General features: G+C 40.6%; 2 protein-coding genes across 2 annotated transcripts; both read right to left on the bottom strand.

Moving 5' to 3' along the window:
- Nucleotides 1-1,309: 1,309 nt before the first annotated feature.
- On the bottom strand, nt 1,310-2,602 carry msc (musculin (activated B-cell factor-1)). The gene is made up of 2 exons (XM_086190950.1): nt 2,162-2,602; nt 1,310-2,042 (listed from the first exon to the last, which is right to left on the bottom strand). The coding sequence occupies exons 1-2, from the start codon at nt 2,558-2,560 to the stop codon at nt 1,962-1,964; spliced, it is 480 nt and encodes a 159-aa protein (XP_086047076.1). The 5' UTR covers nt 2,561-2,602; the 3' UTR covers nt 1,310-1,961.
- Nucleotides 2,603-5,149: 2,547 nt separating this feature from the next.
- On the bottom strand, nt 5,150-24,788 carry trpa1b (transient receptor potential cation channel, subfamily A, member 1b). Its single transcript, XM_086190951.1, has 28 exons — nt 24,683-24,788; nt 23,006-23,131; nt 22,246-22,408; nt 21,915-22,090; nt 20,569-20,676; nt 20,281-20,389; nt 19,735-19,880; nt 18,955-19,091; nt 15,435-15,483; nt 14,427-14,526; nt 14,243-14,343; nt 13,299-13,474; nt 11,963-12,127; nt 11,128-11,242; nt 10,795-10,961; nt 10,466-10,556; nt 10,292-10,351; nt 10,121-10,213; nt 9,736-9,806; nt 9,498-9,654; nt 9,022-9,111; nt 8,508-8,677; nt 7,461-7,590; nt 7,198-7,380; nt 6,973-7,041; nt 6,783-6,884; nt 6,553-6,671; nt 5,150-5,777 (listed from the first exon to the last, which is right to left on the bottom strand). The coding sequence occupies exons 2-28, from the start codon at nt 23,099-23,101 to the stop codon at nt 5,567-5,569; spliced, it is 3,354 nt and encodes a 1,117-aa protein (XP_086047077.1). The 5' UTR covers nt 23,102-23,131; nt 24,683-24,788; the 3' UTR covers nt 5,150-5,566.
- Nucleotides 24,789-25,991: the final 1,203 nt, after the last annotated feature.

The raw sequence follows: 25,991 nt of genomic DNA, 5'->3' as shown, positions 1-25,991 counted from the left end.
TCCATTTTCCATTGATAAGTTGTGCTGTTTAAACGCAGGAAAAACGTTTGAATTGCTAGAAAAGCAGATCTATTTCAGGGTTTGCGCTTGTGTACTCACACTCCTCACCGCTAGATGTCACTCATGTGACATTACAAGCTGCTTTTCCCCCTGTAACCCAGTTTCATCATGACAGCAGTGACTCTGTTTTCTCCAACTAGTTCTGCCATGATGCAGAACTTTTTCTTTTTTTTTTCTAAATTTGTTGGATGTAAAACTTCAGTCTCAGGGAAGATCGATCCCAGTCATCATCGTTTGGTGTACCCGCCATGTTTTGATGGATGACACTTCATTTTCTGAGATGCGCGTGGGACCCTTGGACATTGTTTTTTTTCTTCTTTTTTTTTTCCCTCTGGGTACATTTGGAGGAGATGGCTGCAAGGACAGAGGGAAGCCGAGTGTGAGAAGGCAGCTCATTAGCTGTCCTCTTCTAGCGGAGTGGCTCATTTGTCCCAGGAGATTTCCTCGAAGGTCTGGGAAACTCACCAACACCCCCGACAGCTGCAGCTCCTAACAACCTGATGAAAACTCTTCCTGTGCTCTCTTCATCTCTGTCTTCATCATCATCTTCGTTCCCCCTGCAGGCATCAGTCTATAATCACATCATTTTGGGTTTGAAGTTAAAAAAAAAAAGTCTTCTGGATCGAGAAGTAGCTGTCATCTGTAGTCTCTCTGTCCAGGAAGTGTGTGATTGTGCAAATGGGATAAGCAGCCATAGCTGTGTGTGTGTGTGTGTGTGTGTGTGTGTGTGTGTGTGTGTGTGTGTGTGTGTGTGTGTGTGTGTGTGTGTGTGTGTGTGTGTGGGTGCGTGCGTGTGTGTGTGTTAAACAGAGGGGCTCTGTCTCTCTGAATACTCCACTGATACATTTTTTTGGTTTGTTTTGACTCATATATGAACACACTACACTCAGTCTGGTGACCAAGCACATGACCTCTGACCTCTACGTACACACAGAGGTGATCAGAGCCACATCAAACAATTAGGAAATGTGATATTTTTTCTGATTCAAAATGTACACATGCAGTCAGTTTAAATGAATAGCAATGCTTTTACAGCTGCTCACCACTGTTCCACTCCGGGCTGCTATTTAAGCTGCAGAAGCAGCATTTTACACCTTTTTTTCTTTGATTGAAGACAACATGGAGTTTATTTGTAATACTTTAATTCAAATATAAACACTGCAAAGTACAAAACACACAATAAATACGCATTTATACAGAACAATATGATCCTGTGAGCATTGTGTTCTTGTGATATAGTCAAGTCAAGGTGGCATAATACTTTGATAAGGTGATTTAAATAAAGTACCCTCATAAAAACTTGCATATATATATAATTTTTGCATAGTACTGAATTCTAAACACAGGCAGAGTTTTCACAAGTCATGTACATGAACCTAAATGTGATGTACTGTTACTGCTTGAACATAGTTGAGTACAGAGTACAAAGTGGAGGTGTGTGTGTTTGTGTGTATGTGTGTATGCGTGTGTGGAGGGGGGCCCTCCTTTCCTCTCTACTTGTTATCAATTTTTTAACACAAACTTCCATGAGAAAAATTGTTTTCAATTATACTTCAACCTGTCGTCAGCCCAAAATAACTGTTTTCATTCCTTCAGAAGTCATTTTGACTCCATTATAACGCGGTACCATGAAACTGTGATGTTTTCTGTTATCTCACTGTGAAAATCTCATTAGATATCAATGTCGACAAGAAGTCACACGGTATAAAAACATGCCACAGTGGTTAAAAAAACACACACATTTGAAAAAAATATACTTCCTTCGAATTTTCTTTCTTACGCAGCTGTCTGTTGTCTTTATTTGCTCACTTAACATGCTCTGAGAGATACAAAGCTAAATATTAAATGTTCATGGTCTATATTTCTCATCATGTGAAGAACAGAAAAACTGTTTGAGTCATTTAAGCTGTTGCTCCGCAAAGTCTCACAGCGGTTGAGATGTCCGGATCTTCTGAGCGCCCTGTCATCAGAAACGGCCACGTCTGCGTTTAAAAAAAGAGGAAACGTTAACGTTTATTGATCAGAACAACACCCAAAAATCTCTAACTGAACTTTTTTTTCTCTCTTCTTTTTTTAGTTTAATAACCCACGTGTCCCGTACCAGATTGACTGGGTGCGCAAAGCTGTTCTCGAACCGGTCCTCCTGCAGAAGCTGCCTGAGGTGAGAGATGTAGCTGGACGCCAGTCGCAGCGTGTCTAGTTTGGACAGTTTAGTGTCCGCTGGTACCCACGGCAGGCTCGTCTTGAGTCTGGAGAAAGCTTTACTCAGCACTCTCATCCGCGCTCTCTCTCGAGCGTTGGCCGCGTTTCTCTGAGACTGACGCGCGTCCTTCTGGTGCGTTTTGCGCTCCTGCTTGATCCTCGCGTCTTCGTCATGGTTATCCGACTCATCATCCGAATAACGGACGGGGTTGTGAGGCGTAGTTTTCCTCTTTGAGCCAGTCCTCCTGTGACACGTGTCATAGTCCTCAGCATCGCTTGCGGCCGAGCCAGTGGACATGACGCTTCCACCTGTAAGTGGATCTACTGACTATAAATTATCTTCTACAGTAAAGAATGTGAAGGCTTCTGCTTGGGAAGAAAAAAAAATCCCATCTGGGAAATTTTCTTCAACCTGATGCCTGTTAAACAAACTGTAGGTCAAGTGTGAAAAACTGGATCATGACTTCTTGCTGGGCTACCCCTCTAATTTAAGAGTCCTGGTCCTGGCATCTGTGACCCCCCCCCCCCCCACACACACACACACACACACACACACACCTCCTCTTTTTCTTCTTTTCTTTTTTTTTTGCAAGCCACCATGACCTCAGTAAAACCACAAATCTATCTCCTGGTGGATAAACACTTTTTTAGGATGATGATAGAGTCTGTAAATGGCAACTTACTGGGGAATCTGGTGGGAGGTGCTACACGGATATAAAATACTTTAATATTTCTGAGAATCCTAAGTACTGGAAGGCAAGATTCTTAATACTGTATATAGTACGCACAACACATTTTGGTATAGTAACCATTAAATGTGTTACTTCCACAGATGTGTGTTGGTAATAGAAATGTCTTGAGGACCTTATCAAAAGTGTCTAATCCTTTGCTGGTTTCACAGAGGGATTGGGTTTCTGCAGATGGAGCGGCCTTTCACACGCAGACTGCGTGCACCGGCCACAGCTGTTATCGGTTCCCATGACATCTGGCGCGTTGGCATGACAAGCGTGTGGCAAAGACGAGGAGGCACCATCTTTGTTCCCAGCATTTTAACAAACGCTGTGTCGTTTCCCCTGCGCTGCGGTGGCCCTGAGAGCTCCACAAACAAACAAACAAAATTAAGGAAATATCTGTTCTGGTGGCTGTTGCACCAGAGAGCACTCAGAGTGATCGATTTGTCGAGTAGCTGAATCATGATTTGTTTCTTTCTTCTCTAAGGGGTTTTTGTGTGTGTTTGGAACCATGGACACTTATTCATCTCACGACACCACCGAGGCGCTCGGCTGTATTTCCTCTCCCGTACCCATATCCTGATATCTCCGGAACACCACGAGGGAATTTCCTCAAATTCGGTAGAATCCTCCACATGGATCTATGGATGAACTTCAGCCATTCTGGAGGTCGTGGGTCAAACACTGACAACATGAAATCATTTGACTTGCTGATTATGACAAAATGTAACACAGATGTTATGATATGATGGTAAGAGATGGTGAATCGAGGACATTTACTGTGCAAAACATCAAGGGTCAATTAAGTCGGCCTCACGCGAAGATGCAGGATTGCAAAACTTTTTTCGTCCGTGAATTTGTTGGAGTTCCTCATAGAAATAAGTACTCATTGTAGCCACGTACGGCCTTAAGACAGAACAACTCTTGAACTGTGTGGTTTTTTTCAAAGAAAAAGAAAGAAAATTACGGCCCAGGATTGAACATTCGTAATGAGGACCTCAGTTCTAGACAGCCGCTCTTCTTTCTAAAGATACTCAGAGAAAATCCCAGGCTCCTGTTGCTCCACATATGTGTGAAATTCAGGTTCATTTTTATGACAATATCAAGACCCTGCCAAGCATTACTTAACTACAGTGTACTTGGTTTTAGGACCATGCCAGAGTCACTAGAGAGGAAACGAGGGAATTGCTCTACTGTTCTGAATGATGTACTGTATTCCAACAGTTCCCAGGCCAGGATGATGTGTAATTTATACCAACGCTTTATAATTCTCATTTAAATTACCAACACGTTCAATATTTTAGTGCTCACTCAAAAGCAGAACTGATCCCTTGGGTCTGTTTATAATTACACGCTCATTCACATTCTCAGTGTCAGAATGCAAGTCATTGTGATTTTGAAGTGTGCTGGGCTTTTCCTCAGGGATATAACGCTCAGATTTCCTTCTGTCACACACAAAGAATGCTGCTTAATCCAAGGACACGTATCGAAAATACCCATAATCCCACTCTTCCATATAACTTTCACAGGAAGACCTGAATCATCTCTGCTCAGATGTGTCGAGATATTCAGTCCCACCCTCATGGCCCCGTCACCGCGTCCATCGGCGAGTACGACAGAGTGAAAAGGCCACGCTAAGGCTTTTGTTCCTTTTTGTCCTTCTTAAAAAAAAAAAAAAGACGCAAAAAGTCTTTGTCTACGTCACACCTGCCGCTTCATTCAGCAGGATGAAACAAGGGTGCTCATTAGCGATTCTCAGTATGTAGCCCCTCAAGTTTAAGCAGAAAATATTGTCCTAAACATCAGGGTAATTGATGGCTACAAGGTTCCTGGACTTGCACGGGGGACTAATGAAATTCAAGGCCAGCGGTAATAAATATCACTCGCTACTTAACTTTAAAAGGAGAGCAAGCATTTGTCTATCAGCAAAGACTTTTTAGGGGTCACGACCCCTATCAGTGTCCTAGAAGCAGAGGGACAGGTGCAAGCTCATGATGTCAGAGGTGGAGTTTTTTCTATGTTATGATTCCCATAATCGCAACACTTTACACTGGCGCGATGAAAGTGCAGCATAAATCATTAGCAGCCATCATCAGGTGTTCTCATTTATTTAACTACAAGCAAACGATGCTAACAGTTACACATTCATATCCAGTAGGCAGCATAAACACGTACACAAACGGACAAAAGGCACCAAAACAGGCTGATAACATGAATATTTAAGCTAAATTAATGAATAAGTTAGTGATGATGTCCACATAATTGTTGAAAAATATATTTTAATGTAGAAATTATGAATTTTTCCAATTTGGGTTAACTAGGGTATGCATATACCTAATCACATACCTGAAATCTTAAATTTTATCAAACATATTCCTCGCACGCCAACAGCAAAAATAAGCAACAGTACTTTGTGGCGTTATATTTTGTATAACCATGAAATGCTCATAATAAATAATTTATACCAGTAAGCAGCACACTTAAGCTTTATTCAATGATATAGTGAATAATGCACTATAGTATAATGTCGGCGCTTTTCAAGACGTTAAGTGTTGCTATGCTTGTTTTATTTCTCATTTTCTTTTTCCCTCAATGGCCTTCATCAGCGGAACCCACCGGGAAACTTGCTGCCCTCTCGGTTTTCTCTGGATTCTCGGCCACATGTTTCCCCGGATGGTGTCGGGGCCGTCGTACTCGTCAGCCTCCGAGGTGATGTCCATCTTCTGGATGATGAGCTTCAGGAGGCTGTGCTGCTTCTCCAGCATGCTCGACATCGCTTTCATCCTGAAGAAATGAAATATATCACTTCATGGGGCTCAGAAACAGATCAGATTGATTGACAGGTCAGTATTTTGGTACTTATTATGTGTATGACAGTAATGAAATGTCTCTGAGACCTGATCCCAGTCTATGTTTCTTTACTTCCACTAGGGGCCACTAATGCATAAAAAATACTATGTTGAGTCTTTTCCAACCTTGGTTTTCCACAGGAGATCAAAAAAACCTTATCAATGTCACATTTCATTGTACTTGAAGTATATTAGTGCATCAAGTTTACTACATCGAGTCTTTATCTCACTTGTAAACCTACATGATGTAGTATTACAAAACCCACATCCTGTACTCATGTTGAAGTGGTGATGCAATGGAGTACTTAATGATAAATAAAATACATCTATTAAGTGAGTCGTTTCAGTGGAAGTGTAAAAGAAAAACCATAAAAATGTACTTTAAGTATGGAAGTAAAAGTGATTCTTGCACTTATATTATGTTACTTGATTATCAGTGTTGAGGAGATGTGAAAAAGGTTGTAGGTCCAGTTGTAATTTTTTAAGGCGGCAATATAATTTCATTCATTTATTCTTATTTTTTTCCAGAGTTTATTTAATATTCAAGTAATGTAGATGTGCAACAAGTATATCTGATGTCTCAAATCTCTTGAAAACAGACATTTAAAGAAAAATTAAATGGAAATACTTGATTTAATACTTCATGTAAAACACTTGAATAAATACTACTACTACTACGACTCTTTGCATGCGTGTACATCCTCTTTTACCTGCTCTTCTGCTTTATCAACTCCCTCTCCACCACTGCGCAGTTCTGTGAAACGGCCTGCTGACGCTTCCACGTCTCTTTCATTTCACTGTCACCCGAGATAAGTTCCATTATGAAGTGCTGCAATCAAAATTGGTCCAGATCAGATTAATAGAAGGACTCAAGTCATAAAATGTATCAATATATTGTTCATTAACTGTTAGCATGAGCTCGGTTACATCCCGATCGTACCCTGGAGCATTTACGATTGGGGTAAATGGTGATGGAGGATTTGTCGGCTCGTTTCATGAACCAATAAGGCAGTTTATCTTCCAGAGCCGTGTGGAGATCAATCTGGGGTTAAAAAAAAAGTCCTCATTTTAAGTTGGAAAAGAAGAAGATGTAAAATATTTTTTGGCTCGACATCAACAAAGTCGTATACCTGCATGGCGATTCTTTTGAGGCTGGCGTTTCTTTGCACTTCAGCAATGTCTCCAACTGCCAAACCAATCTACAAGAAAAACAACAAAGCGCAATGTAGTTTTTAAAGGAGAATGTACAGTATGTGTTGGTCTGTAGCGAGATAATAAAGCTGGACACACAGAAGTGGATTCCCTAAGTACTTTGAGAGAGTGATAACAAACACGGTGTCGGTTTTCTGTCTTACCATCAGATTCACCAGCAGTATTGGCATGAGCAGGACAAAGGTCACAAAAATGTAGTACGTCAGGAGACTGAAAGGAAGTTCATCGTTCAGGTAGGTTTCCAGGAAGTTATTCTGGTAGTTCAGCTCCCCCACCATCATCACAAAGGTTTGCATGACTGAGAGCGGCACACTGTTAAACTCTCTCTGAGGGCAAAAGAAGAAGGAGGGCATTGATGTATAGCGTAAAGTCATCTCAATGTGTTTTTGTGGTTCCGTCTTCCTACCTGATTAAGCATCAGAGCATGGAACGCCAAACCGAACGCTAACATGAGGTAGAAGAACAGCATCATGATACGGACCAGTGTCCTCATGATTTCCCCAAACATAACAACATAGATGCCAATGCCCTCAAACCTGGACAAACAAGTGATTACACGAGTTACTTGGGTTAGCTATGGTCTCATTTGAAATGAACCTCTAGAGGCACCTGGAATTATATAGCGGTACCCAGTAATAAATATATATATATATACATATATATATGCATGTTCTCCCTGTTCCTGTGTGGGGTCTCTCTGGTACTCCAGCTTCCTCCCACAGTCCAAAGACATCAAGAGGGGACGAGGCTGATTGATACTCTAAATTGACTGTAGGTGTGGCTGTGAGTGTGAATGGTTGTCTGTCTGTATGTGTTGGCCCTGTGATGGACTGGCGACACGTCCAGGGTGAACCCCACCTCTGCCTGAAGGCTGCTGGGATAGGCTCCACCCCCCCTGATCCTTAACAGGATAAGCAGTAGAAGATGTATGTATGTATGGATGGATGTTCACTTTCTCTGTAAACTCTCTTCTCACAATAATGTAATTTGAGCTGCAAAAAAAAAGTCAAAACGCAAGCTTATGATAGCTGCAACATCTAAATTTGCATACAGCAGCAGCTAAAATTAGCTATTGTTTGTGTCATGTTAACCACAGTGGCTGACAGAAAATGTTAGCCTCTCAAATACAGAATGCGCTCAAGATTTTAGGAGCGCTGCTTATCTGACATGGAGTTTACTCCTCGCCATGTCAGACTTTGAGGGGTTTATGTCAAGTTTTCAAAAGTGCAACCATGCTTGTAACTCACTCTCGCACTGAATGTGTGTTGAACTTGTGACAGAGGTGACTGTGTCTCCCCTAAACTTTACATTTTCACCCAAATGTTGTCACTGGTACCAACATTTTGCACAGACTGACTTAATGTGAGCTCAGTAGTATCAAAGTAACTCAAGTGATATCCTTAAAAGTACCATGACGGGTGCCCCCCGGACACGGATCTACCTTCGGACCTACCTCTGGAGATAAAGGAGAAATCCAACCCAGGAGTTTAAAACAGCTATTGCTCCTGCTTGCCAATGCAATGAACCTTCAGCATTGAGCATGAGAGGAATGATGAACAGGAGAGAGAAGATGGCTGAAAACCAGTCGGACTGGTTGGAATAATCCCTTAAGTAATTCCATCGCTTTCAAGTGACAAGAAAAGACAAATTAGTAATTTTAAAAAAGACCCATAAAAATCAGATAAGCCAACAATATTTTAACAACATTTCACTCAGCAGGGTTATGCGATGATATAGTGTCATCCTAAAGTTTCCTGCCTGTTGCAGTTATTTGACATACCAGATCATATTAGTGAACACTTGATTTGATGTGGGAGTGATATAATGGAAATGACTGAAGTGTGGAGGTGACATTCTGATGATCCTGACTAAATCTGTGGGCACTGATCCACGCAACCCTGCTGCTGAACAAATTTACGACCACATGTTTTATGTGAGGTAATAACACTCGTGTAACTGCTCAGTACCTGTTGTGATATTTGCACCACTTCCTTCGCTATAGAGTAGACGTTCATGACTATGACCATCACCATGCAGAAGGTCAAGAACAGATTTTGCTGTGAAATGAAGAACAATATTAAGATGTACATTATCCAGGAGGATTGTATCTTCTACTATTCATGTATTCCTATAACCCAGTCAGCAAGATAATACAAAAACTATAGAGCGCATTTATAATTTACCTGCTTCATTAGTAATGTAAATGGAACTTGGCACAGGTTAAGAATGAATTGTATTCCTGACGGTGTAAGAGACTTACAAGCGGTCTCACACGGTCAAGTTACAGTCAAACTCGCCATTGGCTCAAAATACAACCAAGACTGTAGCAACAAGGATAATACACCTGGTGGCTTCCAGCTACTTGTTAGCACACTCAAACAATGCTACGTAAGGTTGCTATCGCTAAACGTAAACTGAGTCATTTGAGTCTTTTGTCACATACCTCTAAGAGAGATATGGGCACCATGGTGATACTGTGCTCGCCTGTGTCAGTGGTGTTCATAGTGGGCCTCAGAGTCACTATCAGATGAGTTAGGGGTAAAAGGCCTAACAGGTACAAAAACATGTTGAGCGCGTGGGCTGTGCTCCCATATGCAACCCTGTGGAACCGAATAAAGGAAGAGTCAATATTCAAGCTCTTTTTTTATATGAAGTGTAGTTGAATCTCACTGAATACACACCATTTCATGGACAGGTACTTTTTGCAGACAGGGTGGTTGAGCAGCTCAATGCGGTTGTACTGCACCATCGCCTGCAGGAAGAATAACAGAGAAATAGGCTGCTGTTAATGGCACATTCACTGCTACAAAAACAGTAGCCTGAAAGTAGAGGTTATAAATACTAATGGAGTATGTGCCAATACAGAAAAGTGAACTTATTGGACGGCATGCGGCTGCAAAATTTGGATGAATGGATATGTGAAGGTTACACCTATAGAGGCAGATTAGAAGGCGATACGTGATCGAAATTCAACTTTGCTACTTATCAATCATGGGAGCAAACATTTGCATACTGCTGCACTGAAATTATATTTGAGGTGGGTGGGTGGGGGGGAAACAAGCTTACATTGAGTGCAGCGAGCGGTTGAGCCCTCAAGGTCTTGTCCATGTTCTTCTGCTGTGCGAGGGTAGCTTGCAGCCATTGAAAATCATAGTCAATCTGGGCAACATAAATAAATAATCAGTTTCTCTGCATATATTTATAAATAGATGTATATTTAACTTGCAGCAGGATTACATGGTAGTCAGGACTGTTGCGATCATCGTCAGATTCCCTCACGCAGTAGTCCAACAGGTGCTTGTGAGGAAAGCAGAAAAGCATTTAATATAAAAGATAACACAAAGAACTGGGTTGAGATGAGTGCTGTGTACAGATTTATGACATGCGTGTGGTTCTCTTTCACAGCCGAACCTTGTAAGTCTCAGGTAGAAACTCAATCATTTCAATTATCGGGCATCGTTGGCTAGTTCCTGGTATGAAGAGCTTCAAAGCCTCAGCACATCTGCAAGAAAAGAATTTCAAAACCACTACAATGTGTTGAATTAAATTTAGAAACAAGGATTCCAGTCAGAAACTGTGGTAAGCTGAATTAACCCAGACGCACAGGAAACATCTGATTTTTGAATGTAACAACAGAGACGGTGACGATATTTGTCCCAACCATTATGCAATAACTTCTCAAAGCAAAAATGTGCCTCACTTCATCAGCTGCAGCGTAGACTTTAACATTCTAGTCCTACCTGTCACTGTCGATCACAGCATTGACCACTTCGCTTCTTCCGTTTTGCAGGGCCTCGTGGAGAAATGATGTACAGTTCTTGTTTAAAATGAGCTCGGCACCCCGAGTCAGCATGAGCCTGACCGCAGCCACGTGTCCCTCTCTGGCTGCCATGTGAAGTGCAGTGTTCTGATTTGTCAATGCAGAGTCGGACATTAGTGTGACAGTGAAAACAAGTCAATTTTAGGTTTGTTTGTCATCACACTTTGGTTGATAAAGTTACATGCAATTAGTATGAAGATGAACATTCAGAACAGGCCGTTGTTTTGTTTTTTTAAATATAATTGACTCATACCCCATCCTCGTCTGTTTTATCCAGTAACTTTAGATTGGCCGACAGGATGATTTCCATAGTTTGTGTGTATCCCTCAGACGAAGCGTGATGCAGGCAAGTCCAGCCCTTGTAATCACTGCAGACAAGATATGTATCAGAGCAAAGCACTGAAGTCTTGTACCAACAGATCAAAGTAAGACACCAACGTTGTGGGAAAGTTGCTTATTTGGCATTCTCCTCAGGGCCAGACAAGTGGAATGATACCCCTCACCCCTCTGTGCATGCGTTTGGGAGCTGAGACCCACAGTGACTCGCGAGTCAGCTTAGCACAATGAATGCTAATGGGTAGGAAATCTCCATCAAAAGGCATCAGATTGATGAGGATCAGGATTATCCTCATCCTCACCACAAAGTCTGCTGTGATTAGTAGTAGCAATCACACTTCTAATAGCTACCTAACATTTTGTTTTGTTGGCTGAAATTGTTAGCATTTCAAATCCGGCTTGAAATCACCCTTGAAATCAAAGGAAGTAATTCCGACTGTGTGTCTGATTCTAAAATTACAATGTCTCATGATGTTAAATTGTTTTTTTCAATGTGCATATTACATCATATTTATGCAGATAACTTCCATTTTGGAGAAAAGTGCATTTGATAACTTTTTATTAAGGAATGCAAACACTTCCCACCCACTACCATTCACTGTGCTAAGCTAACTAACGTTAAGCTGATCTTTGTGAGTCTCAGACCAGAAAGAGGTATCTATTTTCTAGTCTATCTCTGGGGAGGATGGCAAATAAGTGCATTTCCCAAAAAGTTGTTGCAAAGCACAGGTGAATGATAATCTAGGGTGCACCTGTGAAAAAGAGCTCCTTTGCGCAGTAATAGCTCGACCACCTTGGTGTGCCCCCCTCTTGACGCTAAATGAAGGGGTGTCAGACCTCGTTCATCACCCTCATTTAGCAAACGAGAGTCAGTCATAGTCTCCAGTAATCTGTGACATGTATTGATGCGCCCGTACCTGAAGGAAAAAGGAGGGTTTATATGAAATGGTAAATGGACTCAATTTATATAGTGCTTTTCTACCTTAGTGGCACTCAAAGTGCTTTACAGTGTCACCTCATTCACCCATTCACACACACACTCACACACTGATGGTGAAGGCTGCCATGCAAGGCGCCAACCTACTCATCAGGAGCAATTATGGGTTCAGTAGCTTGTTCAAGGACACTTCGACATGGTCACTGGGATGAGGATCCAACCAGCGACCCTTCGGTTGCTAGACGGCCACTCTACCTCTGAGCCACGCCACCCGTGATGTTTCCTGAGCATCTCTGGGCCTTTTTCTAGCACCTCCCAGCAGCACATTCATGTTTTTTGTTGTTGTTGTTTTTTTAAACCATTACTCTAATGAGTCAAATACATAAGTGACATAATGTGTGTGCATCTGCAAGGATTTTTAAGGAGTTCAACAGGACTTGGTGCAGTGGGACAGGTGGGGACAAGGTGAGGTGTCGTAAGAGTATGATATCATAGCGCAGCCTTCATCTGACCTGCAGCTCAGTTGAAATTGGTGTACAGGAGGAAAAAACATCTATAACAAGAATGTTGAACGCTCCCCTCTCATTTGACACTGTTAGTAACATTTCTTCACGTGTGTCTTGCTAATTGAATTCTATTCTTGTCCCCTGGGTCAGTATATAATGGAGATGTCACAGCAATTCATCTTCAAAAAAGCTTTGGAGTCGAACATTGCTCATTGGTTTAAAACAGCACTTAGATAACATTTTTATAATACATTTCATTTATCATTTGAGTGCCGCGTTTTTTTAATCGCAGAAATATAAGTCGTAGCTTTAGAAAGCTTTAGGAGCATCATAAATCAGCTAAATTTGCATTAACGTTAGCTCTCGTGGCATATTTGATCAATGCACAATCCTTATTGCAGAGTAATTTGAAATCAAGTAGGTACAGCTATTTTTCTCGTCCATTATTTTAATTAAAAAAATACTGTCATCAAGTTTAGAATCTCAAACCATTCAAATGAGAGAAGCTGCGACACAGAGGTCAAGAAAGCGGCAGGGAAAAGGCAAGGACTCTTTGCCCGAACTTGGAGTGACACTCAGTTTTAATCAGGAGTATTTAGTTTGATGGCATGGAAAGTCATGGCCTCGGGGAGCAATTGAACTCACTGAGCAGCAAAGTGCAGGGCAGACTTCTTGTCCTTGGACTTGCATGCCAGGCCGAGCTGCCCCGAGAGGCCCAGCATGTTCCTCACTGAGTCGTGGATACCCAGCCGGCAAGCGTAGTGGAGCGGGGTGCAACCCTCATTATCCTCACAGCTCAGCAATGCCTTCACACTGTTACTCTAAAATCAGACGTAAAAATCAATAGCACACACATGCACGCACACACACACACACACACACTGTATATGTGTGTGTATATATATATATATATTTATATTTACAGTATATGTATGTATATATATATAAAGTATATATAAAATAGGCTGCAGCATGATTAGCATACAAACTGTATGACTTCCATCCAGCACACCCACACACACCGATTGTACAAATGATCATATTACACTTCAACAAACATTTTGCATTCAATTACAGGGTGATCATGTTTTTGAACAACTATTAATTGTAAATACACCTTCACACTGAGGGCTCTGACATTGTTGCATGCAGCTAGAAGACCCGTGTCAATGACAGAGCGGCAATATGATGTCATTGTCTGCCACTATCAGTCCAATTCTTCGATTTATATCAGGCAAGTTTTGTGCAAGTCTTTTATTTTCCTTTTTTTCACGAGGAAATATTGGAGCAAATATATGATTTATGGGCTTAAACTTATGGGACGAAAGAAAAACTTCATTTCCTTAAAAACGTAGAACCTTATTCAAATTCATGGGTTTTTCCAGTAGGTAAAAAAATGCAAATATCATATAAACTTGCTTTTATGAAGACTATATTGACACCGGTAAATATCAAAATAGTTGTAAAATACTGGCACCTCAGATATCAGCCAGAATTCCAATATCAGTTATCCCTGTTGTCTTGTGTGTTCAGTGTGTTAATAAAATAAGGCTCATAATAATAAACTGAGGCTCATGGATCCAGGGTACCTGTAAATACTCTTCTGGGAGGTTTTTCAGTCCTTTAGGCTGTAGAATAGCCAGATGAAGGAAGTTACAACCAAATCTGTCTTTCAAATTTACATTCGCCCCTGAGAAAACACAAAGGCAGAAGCGTGAACACAAGCTGCGTGACGAGGCTTCTGTCGGACGATGACGTTCCCTTGGTATTTACCTTTGGACAGGAGCAGAGCCACAGTTCTCCAGGCTCCGCAGCTGGCTGCCAGCAGCAAGGGAGAGTTGCCCTTGCAGTCGATGCAGTTAAGGTCCGCACCCTGAGGAGAGAGAACACACACGGCCTTATTGCCTCATTAATTACCACACACATTCAACACATCATTACCAGAAAATGTAGTGGGAAAACACAACACCGCCTTTAATATTTTTCACATTCTATGGAAAAAAAACATTAATTTGACACTACAAACTTTAGTTATCAATAAATGTTATAGTCCACAGACATAAGGCAGGTTATTAGATGAAAGTCTTGGTCCTGATCTGGGAGTCACAGACGTCCAAAAATAGAAAGTAATGTAATTATTCTATTAAGTTTACTTGACCATAAAGGAAAATATGGAGATGCCAGGGGAGGTTACCTGAATCAACGCTGCTTTAAAAGCAATTAATGGTAATTGTAAAAGAATGAATAGTTTATTACTCAATATGGTGCCTGATTTTAAATGTTACCACTGCAATAGGGTGACATTTGCCGGGTCCTTCACTGTTAACAGATTTCATAAAACCCACTGGCAAGTTTCTGTAGCAGTGTTTGCTCACAAAAATGACAGGATATGAACTTAGCCCTGACCTTTTTTCCTAGCAACACAATTCTGTTGAAAAAGAGTGCAACAGATGGTGGCAGATGGCCAAGAAGCAATAGCGCACTTCAACTCTGACTAAGCTAGAAAGGAAAAAAAAAACAAAAGTGTGTTTGAAGTTGCAAATATTGGTTGCGATGGAATAATCCAATCCCTAATGTAGTCCATGGACAGACAGATGATCTAATTCCACAATTTCAGGATAAACATCAGGCAAGGAAAAAAACAAAACAAACATTTTAACCTATTAAGATGTCATTTCCTGCACTTAAGTTGACAATTAAACTGCTATTGGTGCTGTGAGCGTCGAGTGCAGCAGCTGTGCGGTGAGTTCATGTGTGTTCATACACGCGTGTTTTATTTACCAAAGAAATTAGGTATTCTGCAAGCTCCGTGTGGTCAAATATTGTAGCCCTGGAAAAGTAAACACAAGTACTGTAAATCAGGAGGAGTAACAATTCACATCAGGCAGCTTTACAATACTGACAGAGGTCGAGTAGGGACAATTAGTTCTCATTCTATATATTCCGAGCATGACATAACCATTTCCTTTGTGGTTACATCCTCTTCAGTAAAGGCTCAAGGACTTTAGTCATTAATTCCTGGTATCCTGCATTAAGAAAGAGATTTAAATGGAGTGAATATGATTTCCACCAGTGAATCATGGTCTGGAGGGATAATCCAAGAAATCTCCTGGCCACATATGATGCTGTGGCTGCAGGACAGAAGCCAGCAAGGCTGTCATGCTTAAGAGGGTTATTCAACATCACACCAATGATTAGACAATGCAGCGCAGTTAAAAAAGAAACAGAGAGAAAGAAACTGAAGGAAATCTGTTACGTTAATGCTTCATATTTAGGAATATCATTATGTTCTGTTTTGATTTCTTGCCAGATATCGACAGGACTTCACTTCTGATCTTGTCGCCTTTGTCAGTAAAGTTGTGAAAAAACAAAGACTGACTGTGTCGTCCATGTTTGACCCAGTTGATGACAGAAGTTACTTCTGCGGTGACCTCACAGACGACCTCAACCCTGTTCACGCATCCTCTAAAGACTGATATCAATGGGTTTTATATCCTTCAACTAGAATATTTTTTTTATCAGTTCCTAGAGTTTAAACATAAAAGGATCTGCTATCTTTTTTCTCTTCCTTCTTATCTCTAATGCTCTCTCTGACACACACACACACACACACACACACACACACATGCACACACATGTATATCTCTTCTCTTCTGAGACGTGTCAGCTATACCTGTCTTATCTGCAGATGCTTGTTTTAAATTGTACTTTAATGCCTTCATAACTCAACTACAAATAAATACTTTGTCAAACACACATCTGACCCAACGTGAATTAAATGTCCTACCATTATTATTTGTTTTAGACAGCAAATGTTTCATGTTTGTAGGATGTGACTAAGTTGTGTCATTTTTATGCTTATTATTCTATAAAATACCAAACACTCTTGCAGACAACTCAAGAATCATTTGTTCATAACAGGTTCCATGTAAAGTTTAACTTTGTATTGTGTTTGCTTCAACTTTGCGCTCATTCACGCAGTTTTGTTTGGTCTTTTAAAAGGCATAAAGTATATACAGTACTATTACCATTACTATTACTGTGATTCGACAGTTGCAAAGGCTTTATTCTCTTGCTTTGTCCGGACCTGTATTCGATAAACAAAGCAGCCTAACTTGATATTCATAATAAATGCTTATCAGGTTTTCACTTTTCCACTCTCCACTCCACGGTCCCTTGTTGTTTTCTGTGTAAGGTTTTTTTGTTTTTTATTTTTTGTTTTTTGTAGCTGCTAATAAATAACCTCATTTATCCCTGATCTGTGCCCCTGTGTGTTCCTCAATAAAAAAAAAAATGAGAACACCATGTCGAGAACTCATAACTTCAGATAATAAAATTTAATCATTGTGTTTGTTAATTCTACCATTAAAATTAGCTTCTGCCCTTGATTAATATGAATGCAAATTAATCCATAAATAACATAGTACACGCTTGGGGTTGAAATTAAATTGTGTTTTTTGCAACTGAGTTACCCACTGTACCTCCAGATTCTGAGAGCAGGAAAGGCCCTCCAAGAAAATTTTCTTAGTGACCTTTTGCTCAACATGAACTCAAGTTCAGTTTCACGCCTGCACAGTGTAACTGTGGCCAGCACTTTCTTAGAGAATGTGCAGCATTTTCCTTAACAAAAAAAAGAGAAAAAAATATAAACTCTTTGTAAAATTAATCCATCTCAGTTGTTACTTCTGCGCCTTGAGACCTGTGCGTTGGTGACAGTGTCTGCAGAACTATGCAAGACTTGGCCTGCTTTCAGCTGTACAGGTAGGTGACAAACACCAGCAGTTGGCTTTTGTTAGCATTGGGCGTGTGCTATCTGGCGGTTACCTTCTCTGTGTTGGTGTTTAGCTTGTCCTTGTCAGCAGTTAACTTTTGCCAGTTGTCATTTAGATTGTCTTAGCTGAAGTTTAGCTTGTCCTAGCCAACATTGAGTTTGTCCTACCAGGCATTAACTTGTACAAGCTGGCATTTAGCTTGTCCTAGCTAGCATGAAGCTTGTACTAGATGGCATTAAGATTGTCCTAGCTGGAGTTTAGCTTGTCCAAGCCAGCATTAAGCTTGTACTTGTCAGCATTTGGCTTGTGCTAGCTGCCATTTAAGTTGTACTAGCCAGCATTTAGCTTGTCCTAGCAGGCATTTACGTTGTGCTAGCTGGCTTTTAGCTTTTATTACCCAGCATTTACCTTGTCCAAGCTGACATTTAACTTGTCCTAGCTGGCACTGAGGTTGTGCTAGCCAGCATTTAGACTGTATTGGATGGCATATAACTTGTCTTAGTTGGCTTTCGCTTGTCCTAGCTGGCTTTTAGGTTGTGCTTTCCAGCATTTAGTTTGTATTGGCCAGCATTAGCACACATGGGGCAGGGATATATGGTTTTGGTACTGTTGAGTCCATTGGGAGGGGCCCATTTAAATGAATGTTGCGTTTACAAGCAACAACGAACCAAGCTATGGACTCTACCTTTAACGAATGGACTCTACGTTTAACAAAAGCCGATGCAGTGGGCATAAGTCTTTTTTTTTTCATAGCACAAACCTGCAATTACCCAAATCGTCTGAATGCATGTTGGATGACATTAGCAGAGAAACACTGACCATTGCTATGAGCAAACATGATGACATGGAGTGCAAATCTCCACTTTCTTGCTCAGTCAGAAGGGTGCATTAAACTTTAGGTGTCAAGGAAAGACTAAACTGTAACAACTGTGCACTCACCAATACAGAGAAAGGGCGGTGAAACTGACAACACACAGAGAGACAACACACACGTGTCAAATCATTTCACAACACCTGGAGATATGTCAATACACGGGGCAGTGGGGGTGACTTGTGACGCGCTGTAGTTGAGGTAGGTTTTTTGTTTTTTTTGTTTTTGGCAGGCAGAATTTAAGGGAATTGTGGATATGTAACAAAAAGAAAGTGAGCATCACATACGTTTCCATCAACTGACTTTGATGATTTAGAGCAAAAAAAAATAGGCTTTGTAATGCCGCCAGAAGATGGTGGTACAATCTGTCAATGTGGCGACAGGCATCACTTGACTGTTGCCTGAGATTTTGGTGCCTACATGCTATTATTCACAGCAGCAGTTGTGAGTGTGATGGTAGCTTGAATTTTGAGGTTACTTGTGGCAAGGTAAATGGTACCAGGTAAACAGTATCAGAACAGATGTTACTTTTTTTTTTTTTTTTTACTGCCTCATTATACTTGTCTCACACACTTTTGCAGATTAACAATGTAGTAAACAACAGCATGTTCAGTCTACCTAGTCACAGTTTCAGAGGGGAAGGACAGACTGAGCCCACCTGTGTAGAGGGGTCTGACATGCCCCATCTTTCAGGTTGATGATGTCATCCACTTGATCATACGAGCAGAGCATAAGTTTGACCACCTCAGTAGCACCCTGGGTGCATGCCAAATGAAGCGGCGTGGACCTGTCATTCTGGACAAATATGAACTTTAATGAGTACTAAATAATGAATACCCACCAGATCTCCCATCATTATTATATCTGCTACAGAACTGTGGGACACATTGAGATTGGCAAAGCAGAACAACAAACACACAGGAAGTGAAGTTGCTCTCTCTCTCTCTCTCTCACACACACACACACACACACACACATACACAAACACACACACACACACAAACACACATTTGAAACAATAGTAAAGTGTTTCTCAGACATGCTGGGCTGAAAACTGAAGGGCTGTAACACAAGCCTTTAATGAGATAACCAGAACTGGCAGGAGGAAGCCAGTGATCGCTCCACTCAGCTCCACAATGTAAGTGGAGGTAATTTGTTGCAATTTAGCCAACCGAAGCTATTACTGTGCTCCTGCTGCAGCTTTGGCTACTGGCCCAGGGTGAGACACAACGATCACTCCCAGATGGGTGTGATAATACTGATTTGTTCAAAGATGGAGACCCTTAACTGGGGAAACGCTTTACAGGTGTAGGCAAAGATCTAGATCAAAAATGCTAAGCTGTTGTCATGGCTGGGTGGATGCTGAATTAAGCATTAAGAATTAGAAACAATGTGATTTGATTTATGGGAAACACAGATTTACGAATCATAGATGCACCTGTTGCTGGTCAACTTTAGCCCCTATGGAAATGCAGAAGCGGATTGTCTCGATGTTCCCTCCACGCACAGCCAGATGGAGCGGGCTGCTCATGGACTTGTCTAGATAGTTGATGTGGCCTTCAACTGAGTGTCCCAGCTTTTCTCCTGTCAGCAGATAATTGAATGAAATCAAACTCTGGATCAGCATCATAAAAGTGTGATATAAAAAGCTGCTGATAAACTGCACACATTGTTTTACTGTAAGGAACAAATGACTGATCTGTCTCTGTGCATGCTATCAGACTCAGAGAACTCCCTTGCTGAATAACAAAACAAAAACATCATAAATATTTTGTGCTCGGACTAAAACTTTCCCTGGACCTCCCACTGAGGATAAAGAGTGTCGTAGCTTCAGCACTTTTCTCCAAACATCTCTTGGGTCCTCAAAAGCCCGCTAACAGCTACAAACTTTATTGTTACCAGCTAATGTGCTGTTTGGCCTTGTTAAGAACTTGTTTTCATCACTGTCAGCTGTTTCACTTTTAAATGATTTCTCTTGACATACCGGCCTTCAGGATAACTTCCATGGCTTTCTTTGCACCTGCAAAGGCAGCTGCATGAACAGCAAAATGGCCAAGCTTGTTCTGTTGGCAAAGCCGAGCTCCGTGCTTTATCTTTGCCAGAGAATGGATTGAGAGAAAGACAAACAGAGACATTTCTTTGTCAGACAAAAAGCCAGGGTAGAAAGCCCAGCTACATAATCGGCTGTGTGCAGACAGACAGTTCTCTTTTACAGGTAGACAGCAGAACTGAATGAATACACCAGTCTGGATGCATCATTCTTTGTACATACCAATGTGCTGAGAGCTTCACAGTTATTGATGGAACAGGCGACAATTACTGGGGTGTTCCCAAGGTCTCCAGCTAGGTTGTAGTCTGTCGCGCTGTAGGACAACAGGAGCTGAAAGTGCAACACATTTTTATTCCCAACTCATAAAAAACAGTACTGAAGCTGGGTCTACGAAGCTGTGGCCACCCTGAATCAATTGTAGAACCATTAAGTGTTATTTATGATCTTTATTATGTGTAAATGCCGTCATATGAGTTGGGTTATAAAATGTGAAAGACACAATTGATTAGAAACAAACTGTTGTCTCATATCGCAAAGTCTGGTGTTAACTTGGGTTTGTGGCAACAAACGGATTACATATGCACTGTCACTTTTGTTCATGTCATTCTTATTACCCCCTGACACACCAAGCCAAGGTCAGAGAAATAGAGGTTATGTAAGCTGACTGTTGCATCGCCTCCTGTCGCCACACACTGAAGAAGACAAATGCCAACAATCAACGAGCACCAGTGTTCTTTATATGCGGCAGAGAAAATAGTCTGCTAAAATCAGAAGACGTAGGACTGCGGGTATACAAATTATTTTTATTCAGCTTTAGCTTCCAGTTTTCAACTTGATGATTTTGTGATGTAGCTCTTTCTAATCCAGAGTATGTCTAATGGAGAGGAATTTGAAATCGTACTGTAGCTGGCTTGTCATTTACTTTCCTCCACTCTGTTTTTCTTCTGAAACTTTTCAATTCTGGCCCTCAAATTTCACATAATGAATTGCCCACTCACAAGAGAGCAAACCAGAGCGAAAGATGTGGGACATCCAGCATTTGCATTTTTAAGATTTTTGAGAATGAGTCGCAACATTTAGGGCTGCATCCTTCACACTTCACCATACTGCAGAATTCGTGTTTGTTTTTCTTTTTGTTTGTTTGTTGACAAAAGTCTCCAATTAATTCCTTTCAATATGTCTCCCTAACCTAAATCATGGGATTTTATTACATTAACCTACATTCTTCCGAGAAAGATGCTGAAATGAAGAAAATAAATGTAATGTGGAGTTCACGGAGTATAAGTTGGAGCCGTCAAAGCTTTGTCAGAAGAAGTAACTTTGTAGCAGAAAAAAACAAATCTATATTGTACTCTGCTTAAATGAAATTTAATTACATTCTTAAAGATTTAGAGGAATTAGCAGTGATGTTTTGCATTGTTTTACCAGTGCCAAGAATCCTTACTTTTCCATCATCAACATCTATACATTATTGACCCAGTACATTTATAATTACTTTCTTTTTGGGAGGAAAACACAAGGACACTTCCTATTGATTGCTATTTCAGCATCAGGGTCATCTTCCTCACCTCTACCAGGATGTTGTGTCCTTGGCTGATGGCCAGGTGTAGGGGGGACAGGAGGGCCTTGTTGAGTATGTTGGGGTCTGCCCCCAGGTCCAAGAGAGCCCTGCAGCTCTGTTCCTGGTTCCTCTCCACTGCCCAGTGAAGGGGCACATTGCCTTGCTCATCACAGCTGTTCAGAACTATGGGGAGTAAGCAAGTACACGCACGTACACGCACAAATACACACAGATACAGCCGAATCTTATAAAGCAGATATTCAGGACTGAAATATGGTTCATAAAACACATACCTGCACTGGAGAGCATCTTTTGATGGATGGCTGAGGTGTGCTTACCCTGTGAGTCAGTGACAGTGGTGATGAATTGGATGAGGGTGACATGGCCCCCTGCGGCAGCGTGATGAAGGGGACTGGCTCCATATTCGTCTTTCTCATTCAGGATCTCTGGGCTCTTCCTTACCAGGTTCTCCAGCAGAGCCAGGTCACCCCTCTCAGCTAACTGCGGTAAATTATAGTACACTACCATTTAATAGATGTTTTGTTTTAAGAAACAACACATTTAGTCAACATACTGTAAAAATAATATAAAGTTTTCATCAGACTTCCAAAACAAATAAACAAAACAAATTTGCTGAGTTTCTTTTAAAAGGTAAGAGGGTCCAGGTACAAGTCCTGAGGGACACCAGAAATAGCAGGGTCTGCAGGGAACCACTCCATAACAACATGCAATAGTATTTTTTTCTGCTCCTACAGTTTTCTGTTTATCACATGGCAACATTTCACTCACACTGAATTTTCAGATTTGTGGAAAATGTATCTTTTTTCACACAATTTAATTTCTAAGGGAGAAGTAACACTTTTTAAAATGAACTCATATTTGAATGTCTGTTGCAATAGTATGAATATACAATGTAAAAATTAAAAAAAAGTTCTGAATTAAATACGGCAACTCTTAAAACATCATAAAATCCAAGAGTTGCCTTCAGCTCTGTGGTATATTCATTTAACAACTCATTTTAAAAATTTTGTTTGTCAACCTCTGTTTTGTTTTTTTAAGTATATTAGCATATTTGAATTAGTTTGACGTCAGACTCACCTTAAACAAATTTAGACTTGCCAGGGTTGGATCCTCATCCTCTATCACGTATGTATAACAGCTGGTTGGCCGGGACAATTCCCTGCTGAAGTTCATCCCTTATACGACACTTACTGGAGTTGAAACCTGTAACGTTAATATATCTGTATGTGAGGGAACCCTAATTTTAATCAGGTCATGTATCTGAGGGCATAAAGCCTGACTGCCAAAGCTAGAATGTGACTGAGAGGACAGATAACGCCTTAAGCCATTGGCTCTTTTGCCATCAGGGGATACGGGCACACAGACGACATTGTCTTTAACCAAGAAGGGCATTCAGATTCACCTTGTGTTCGGGGTTTAAAGCCCCTTCTGCTGGGGAAAAAAAATAGCAATTATATTCCTTACAGCCAAGGGGTAGCTTATTCAAGCCTATCCAAGGTGTCCTTGGGTTATCTTGGGTGAGCGAGATTGTAAAAATGCTTGTAATTGTGTTGAATGAGGGCTTCGACACATCAAAAGGCCAAAGAAATGGCACTTGTTGGGAAAATTACTGGGGAAACGTCTCACTAGAAATCCCCTTGACCTTATACATCAGCGTCCCTTTTCAGAATGACTGATGGAGGTTGTTTCTCAAGTCAAGTTTTTTTTTCGATGGAGTCCTATTTTCTGATTTTTTTCTTTTAGTTTAGTCATTGAATCCCTCATTTGATTTAGAGTTTTTGCGAGGCCTCTAACAACTTTGTACAAACGGTTAAACAACAATGCGTTGGTGCAGTGCAACTGAATTTGGCTCAACTGCCTTCTTTTTCGTGGAGTGGCACTTGAGCAGATCAATACGTAACCTCTGCGGGCTGTGGTCACCATAGTAATCTATTTAATTCACTTATTCTTGGCAGCCCTGTCGAATGGTAAGGATTTGTCAGGCTCTGAATTAAGAAACGTGATGCAAAAATCTAGATCATGTACATCAATTATGTAGTAGGAACACTAATAGTACACACATTGTGGGTGATACTTGCTTTCAGTCAAAGAAAACCCAGAGATGTGATACAATATAGGTAATAAGATGAAGCAAAATGTTTCCATTATGATTGATTCATATTTTAATGCTACTTATACCGTGATCAGATGCTCCCATGCAGCGTTTGTCTTATTTTACCTCCTTTTCTAGTCCACTGAGAACTTTATTCTGATTTTTTTTTCTTAAAAACAAAAGCATGGCTTCATTTAATTCTAATGAAATTTGATCAGGATTTCATCATTTCTGTGCCACAGCGGCAAATAAATGACGAGTTTTTTATTGAGCCAGTCACTGGTCTATTTGCAGATGTTAAGTGTTGAGGAAATGGATTCACGTTGCCTTAGCAAACACAATCGAGATAACAACGTTATGAAATTATTTAATAATAATAATAATAATCGTATGCTTATGGTTTCACATGAGGTTTCACATTACACTCATATTATTGAAATTACAGACATAATAATAACTTCGTCTGTTTTAAGAGATGCTTAGTTAATAATAGATTTCCTGGAATTTAAAAACAGTCACACTGGATTTACAGGTTGTTGTAATATTCTACTACATACTTGCTGACTGAATCTGTCAACTACAGAAAATCCTGTTGCATTTTGACATTTTAAGAACAAAAAACCAGGAAAATGGAGCTGCAGTTGAAGGCAGTATTTACCTACCGTGTTTGTGTTGTGCCGTTGTTGAACAGGACAAGCCGGATGTTTCCCTACCGCTGCCAATGGGCTTTAAATAGTGAGAGGACAGGGCTACTAACCCTGTAGTCTGTCTCCTAATGCAGCCAAGATGTTGTCCCTTGTGACCAAATTACTCCTCATGTTTTATACAGATGAGGGCCATGCCCATTTTGTAATGTGATAGGAAATTTGGCTGGCATCATACATTAAGCCGCAAACCTGATACTTCATTTTTTCAGTTGATGTGCATCCTGGATGCTTGATGAGAGTTACCAGTTGGAAATGTGATTTTCTTTAACTCACTCAAACAACTGAGTAAAAGTGTTTTTCTGCTCATTTAGAGACTCAGATCTCTCACACTGAAGGTAACTGTACAAGGGACTACAGGCTAAATCCCCCCCCAAAAAAGTACATTATTTAGATGTTTTCAGGTTAGCCGGTCTGATATATCACCAAACCAAAGAAGAGACCTGACTGCACGTATCTAACTGTATACCCTTTATCCAACCATTAATCTGCGGGGGGGGGAGCTATTTCCTTTACCATCCATGTTTGTCCTGCTGCCTTTCTCATAAAGCAAGTGACTTTTGACAAGATAGAATGAAGATGACCTCCCAGACCTCCCCATGTTGATGGAGGGATTAAGGAACATTCCTCAGGGAATCTGTATCAAGGAGGATTATCAGAGAAGGTATATCATTAACTGAGGATTATACTGGCATTTCTACTGGCATGATAGTCGAGGGAATAAGTATAATTGGAGACTGTAGACAAATAATGTATACATTCTTGCTGCCAGTATTGAATCTACTGAATATGTGTATATATTAGAGTGTACTTTGGGGATGGAAAAATTGATCTTTTTCAGATTTTGGGACATTGATTTATTCCAGACTAGCTCAAAGTATTGGATTGGGTGATGCACTGACGTGTGTGTGTGTGTGTGTGTGTGTGTGTGTGTGTGTGTGAGTGTATATCCATCCATCCATTTTCTTCCACTTATCCTGTGAGGCGACAGTGCTAATATTTACATGTTTATGCATTTCAAAGTTTTAGGAGGGTTGAAAAGGATACACATTTTTCTTTATAATTTTATTTTTTATATTTTTTCTTTATTATGTTACCATTTCATAGACATTTGTCCAATATTCAATGTTTTTTTATTTCACATACACCAAAAATTCAGAGTTTTCTTTTCAATACTTTCAAAGTTCTATGACTGAGGTTCTACTGGCCTGGACACTAGTACTTAACTGGAAATATAGGGCACACCTCTTTTCTTGCATTTTATTGT

Source organism: Aulostomus chinensis, chromosome 21 (assembly GCF_037954235.1).
Source record: "Aulostomus chinensis isolate RoL2024-O1b breed Wild chromosome 21, RoL_Achi_v1.0, whole genome shotgun sequence".
Taxonomy (NCBI): domain Eukaryota; kingdom Metazoa; phylum Chordata; class Actinopteri; order Syngnathiformes; family Aulostomidae; genus Aulostomus; species Aulostomus chinensis.
The sequence above is the reverse complement of the archived record's forward strand: the minus strand, read 5'-3'. Positions and strand labels throughout refer to the sequence as shown.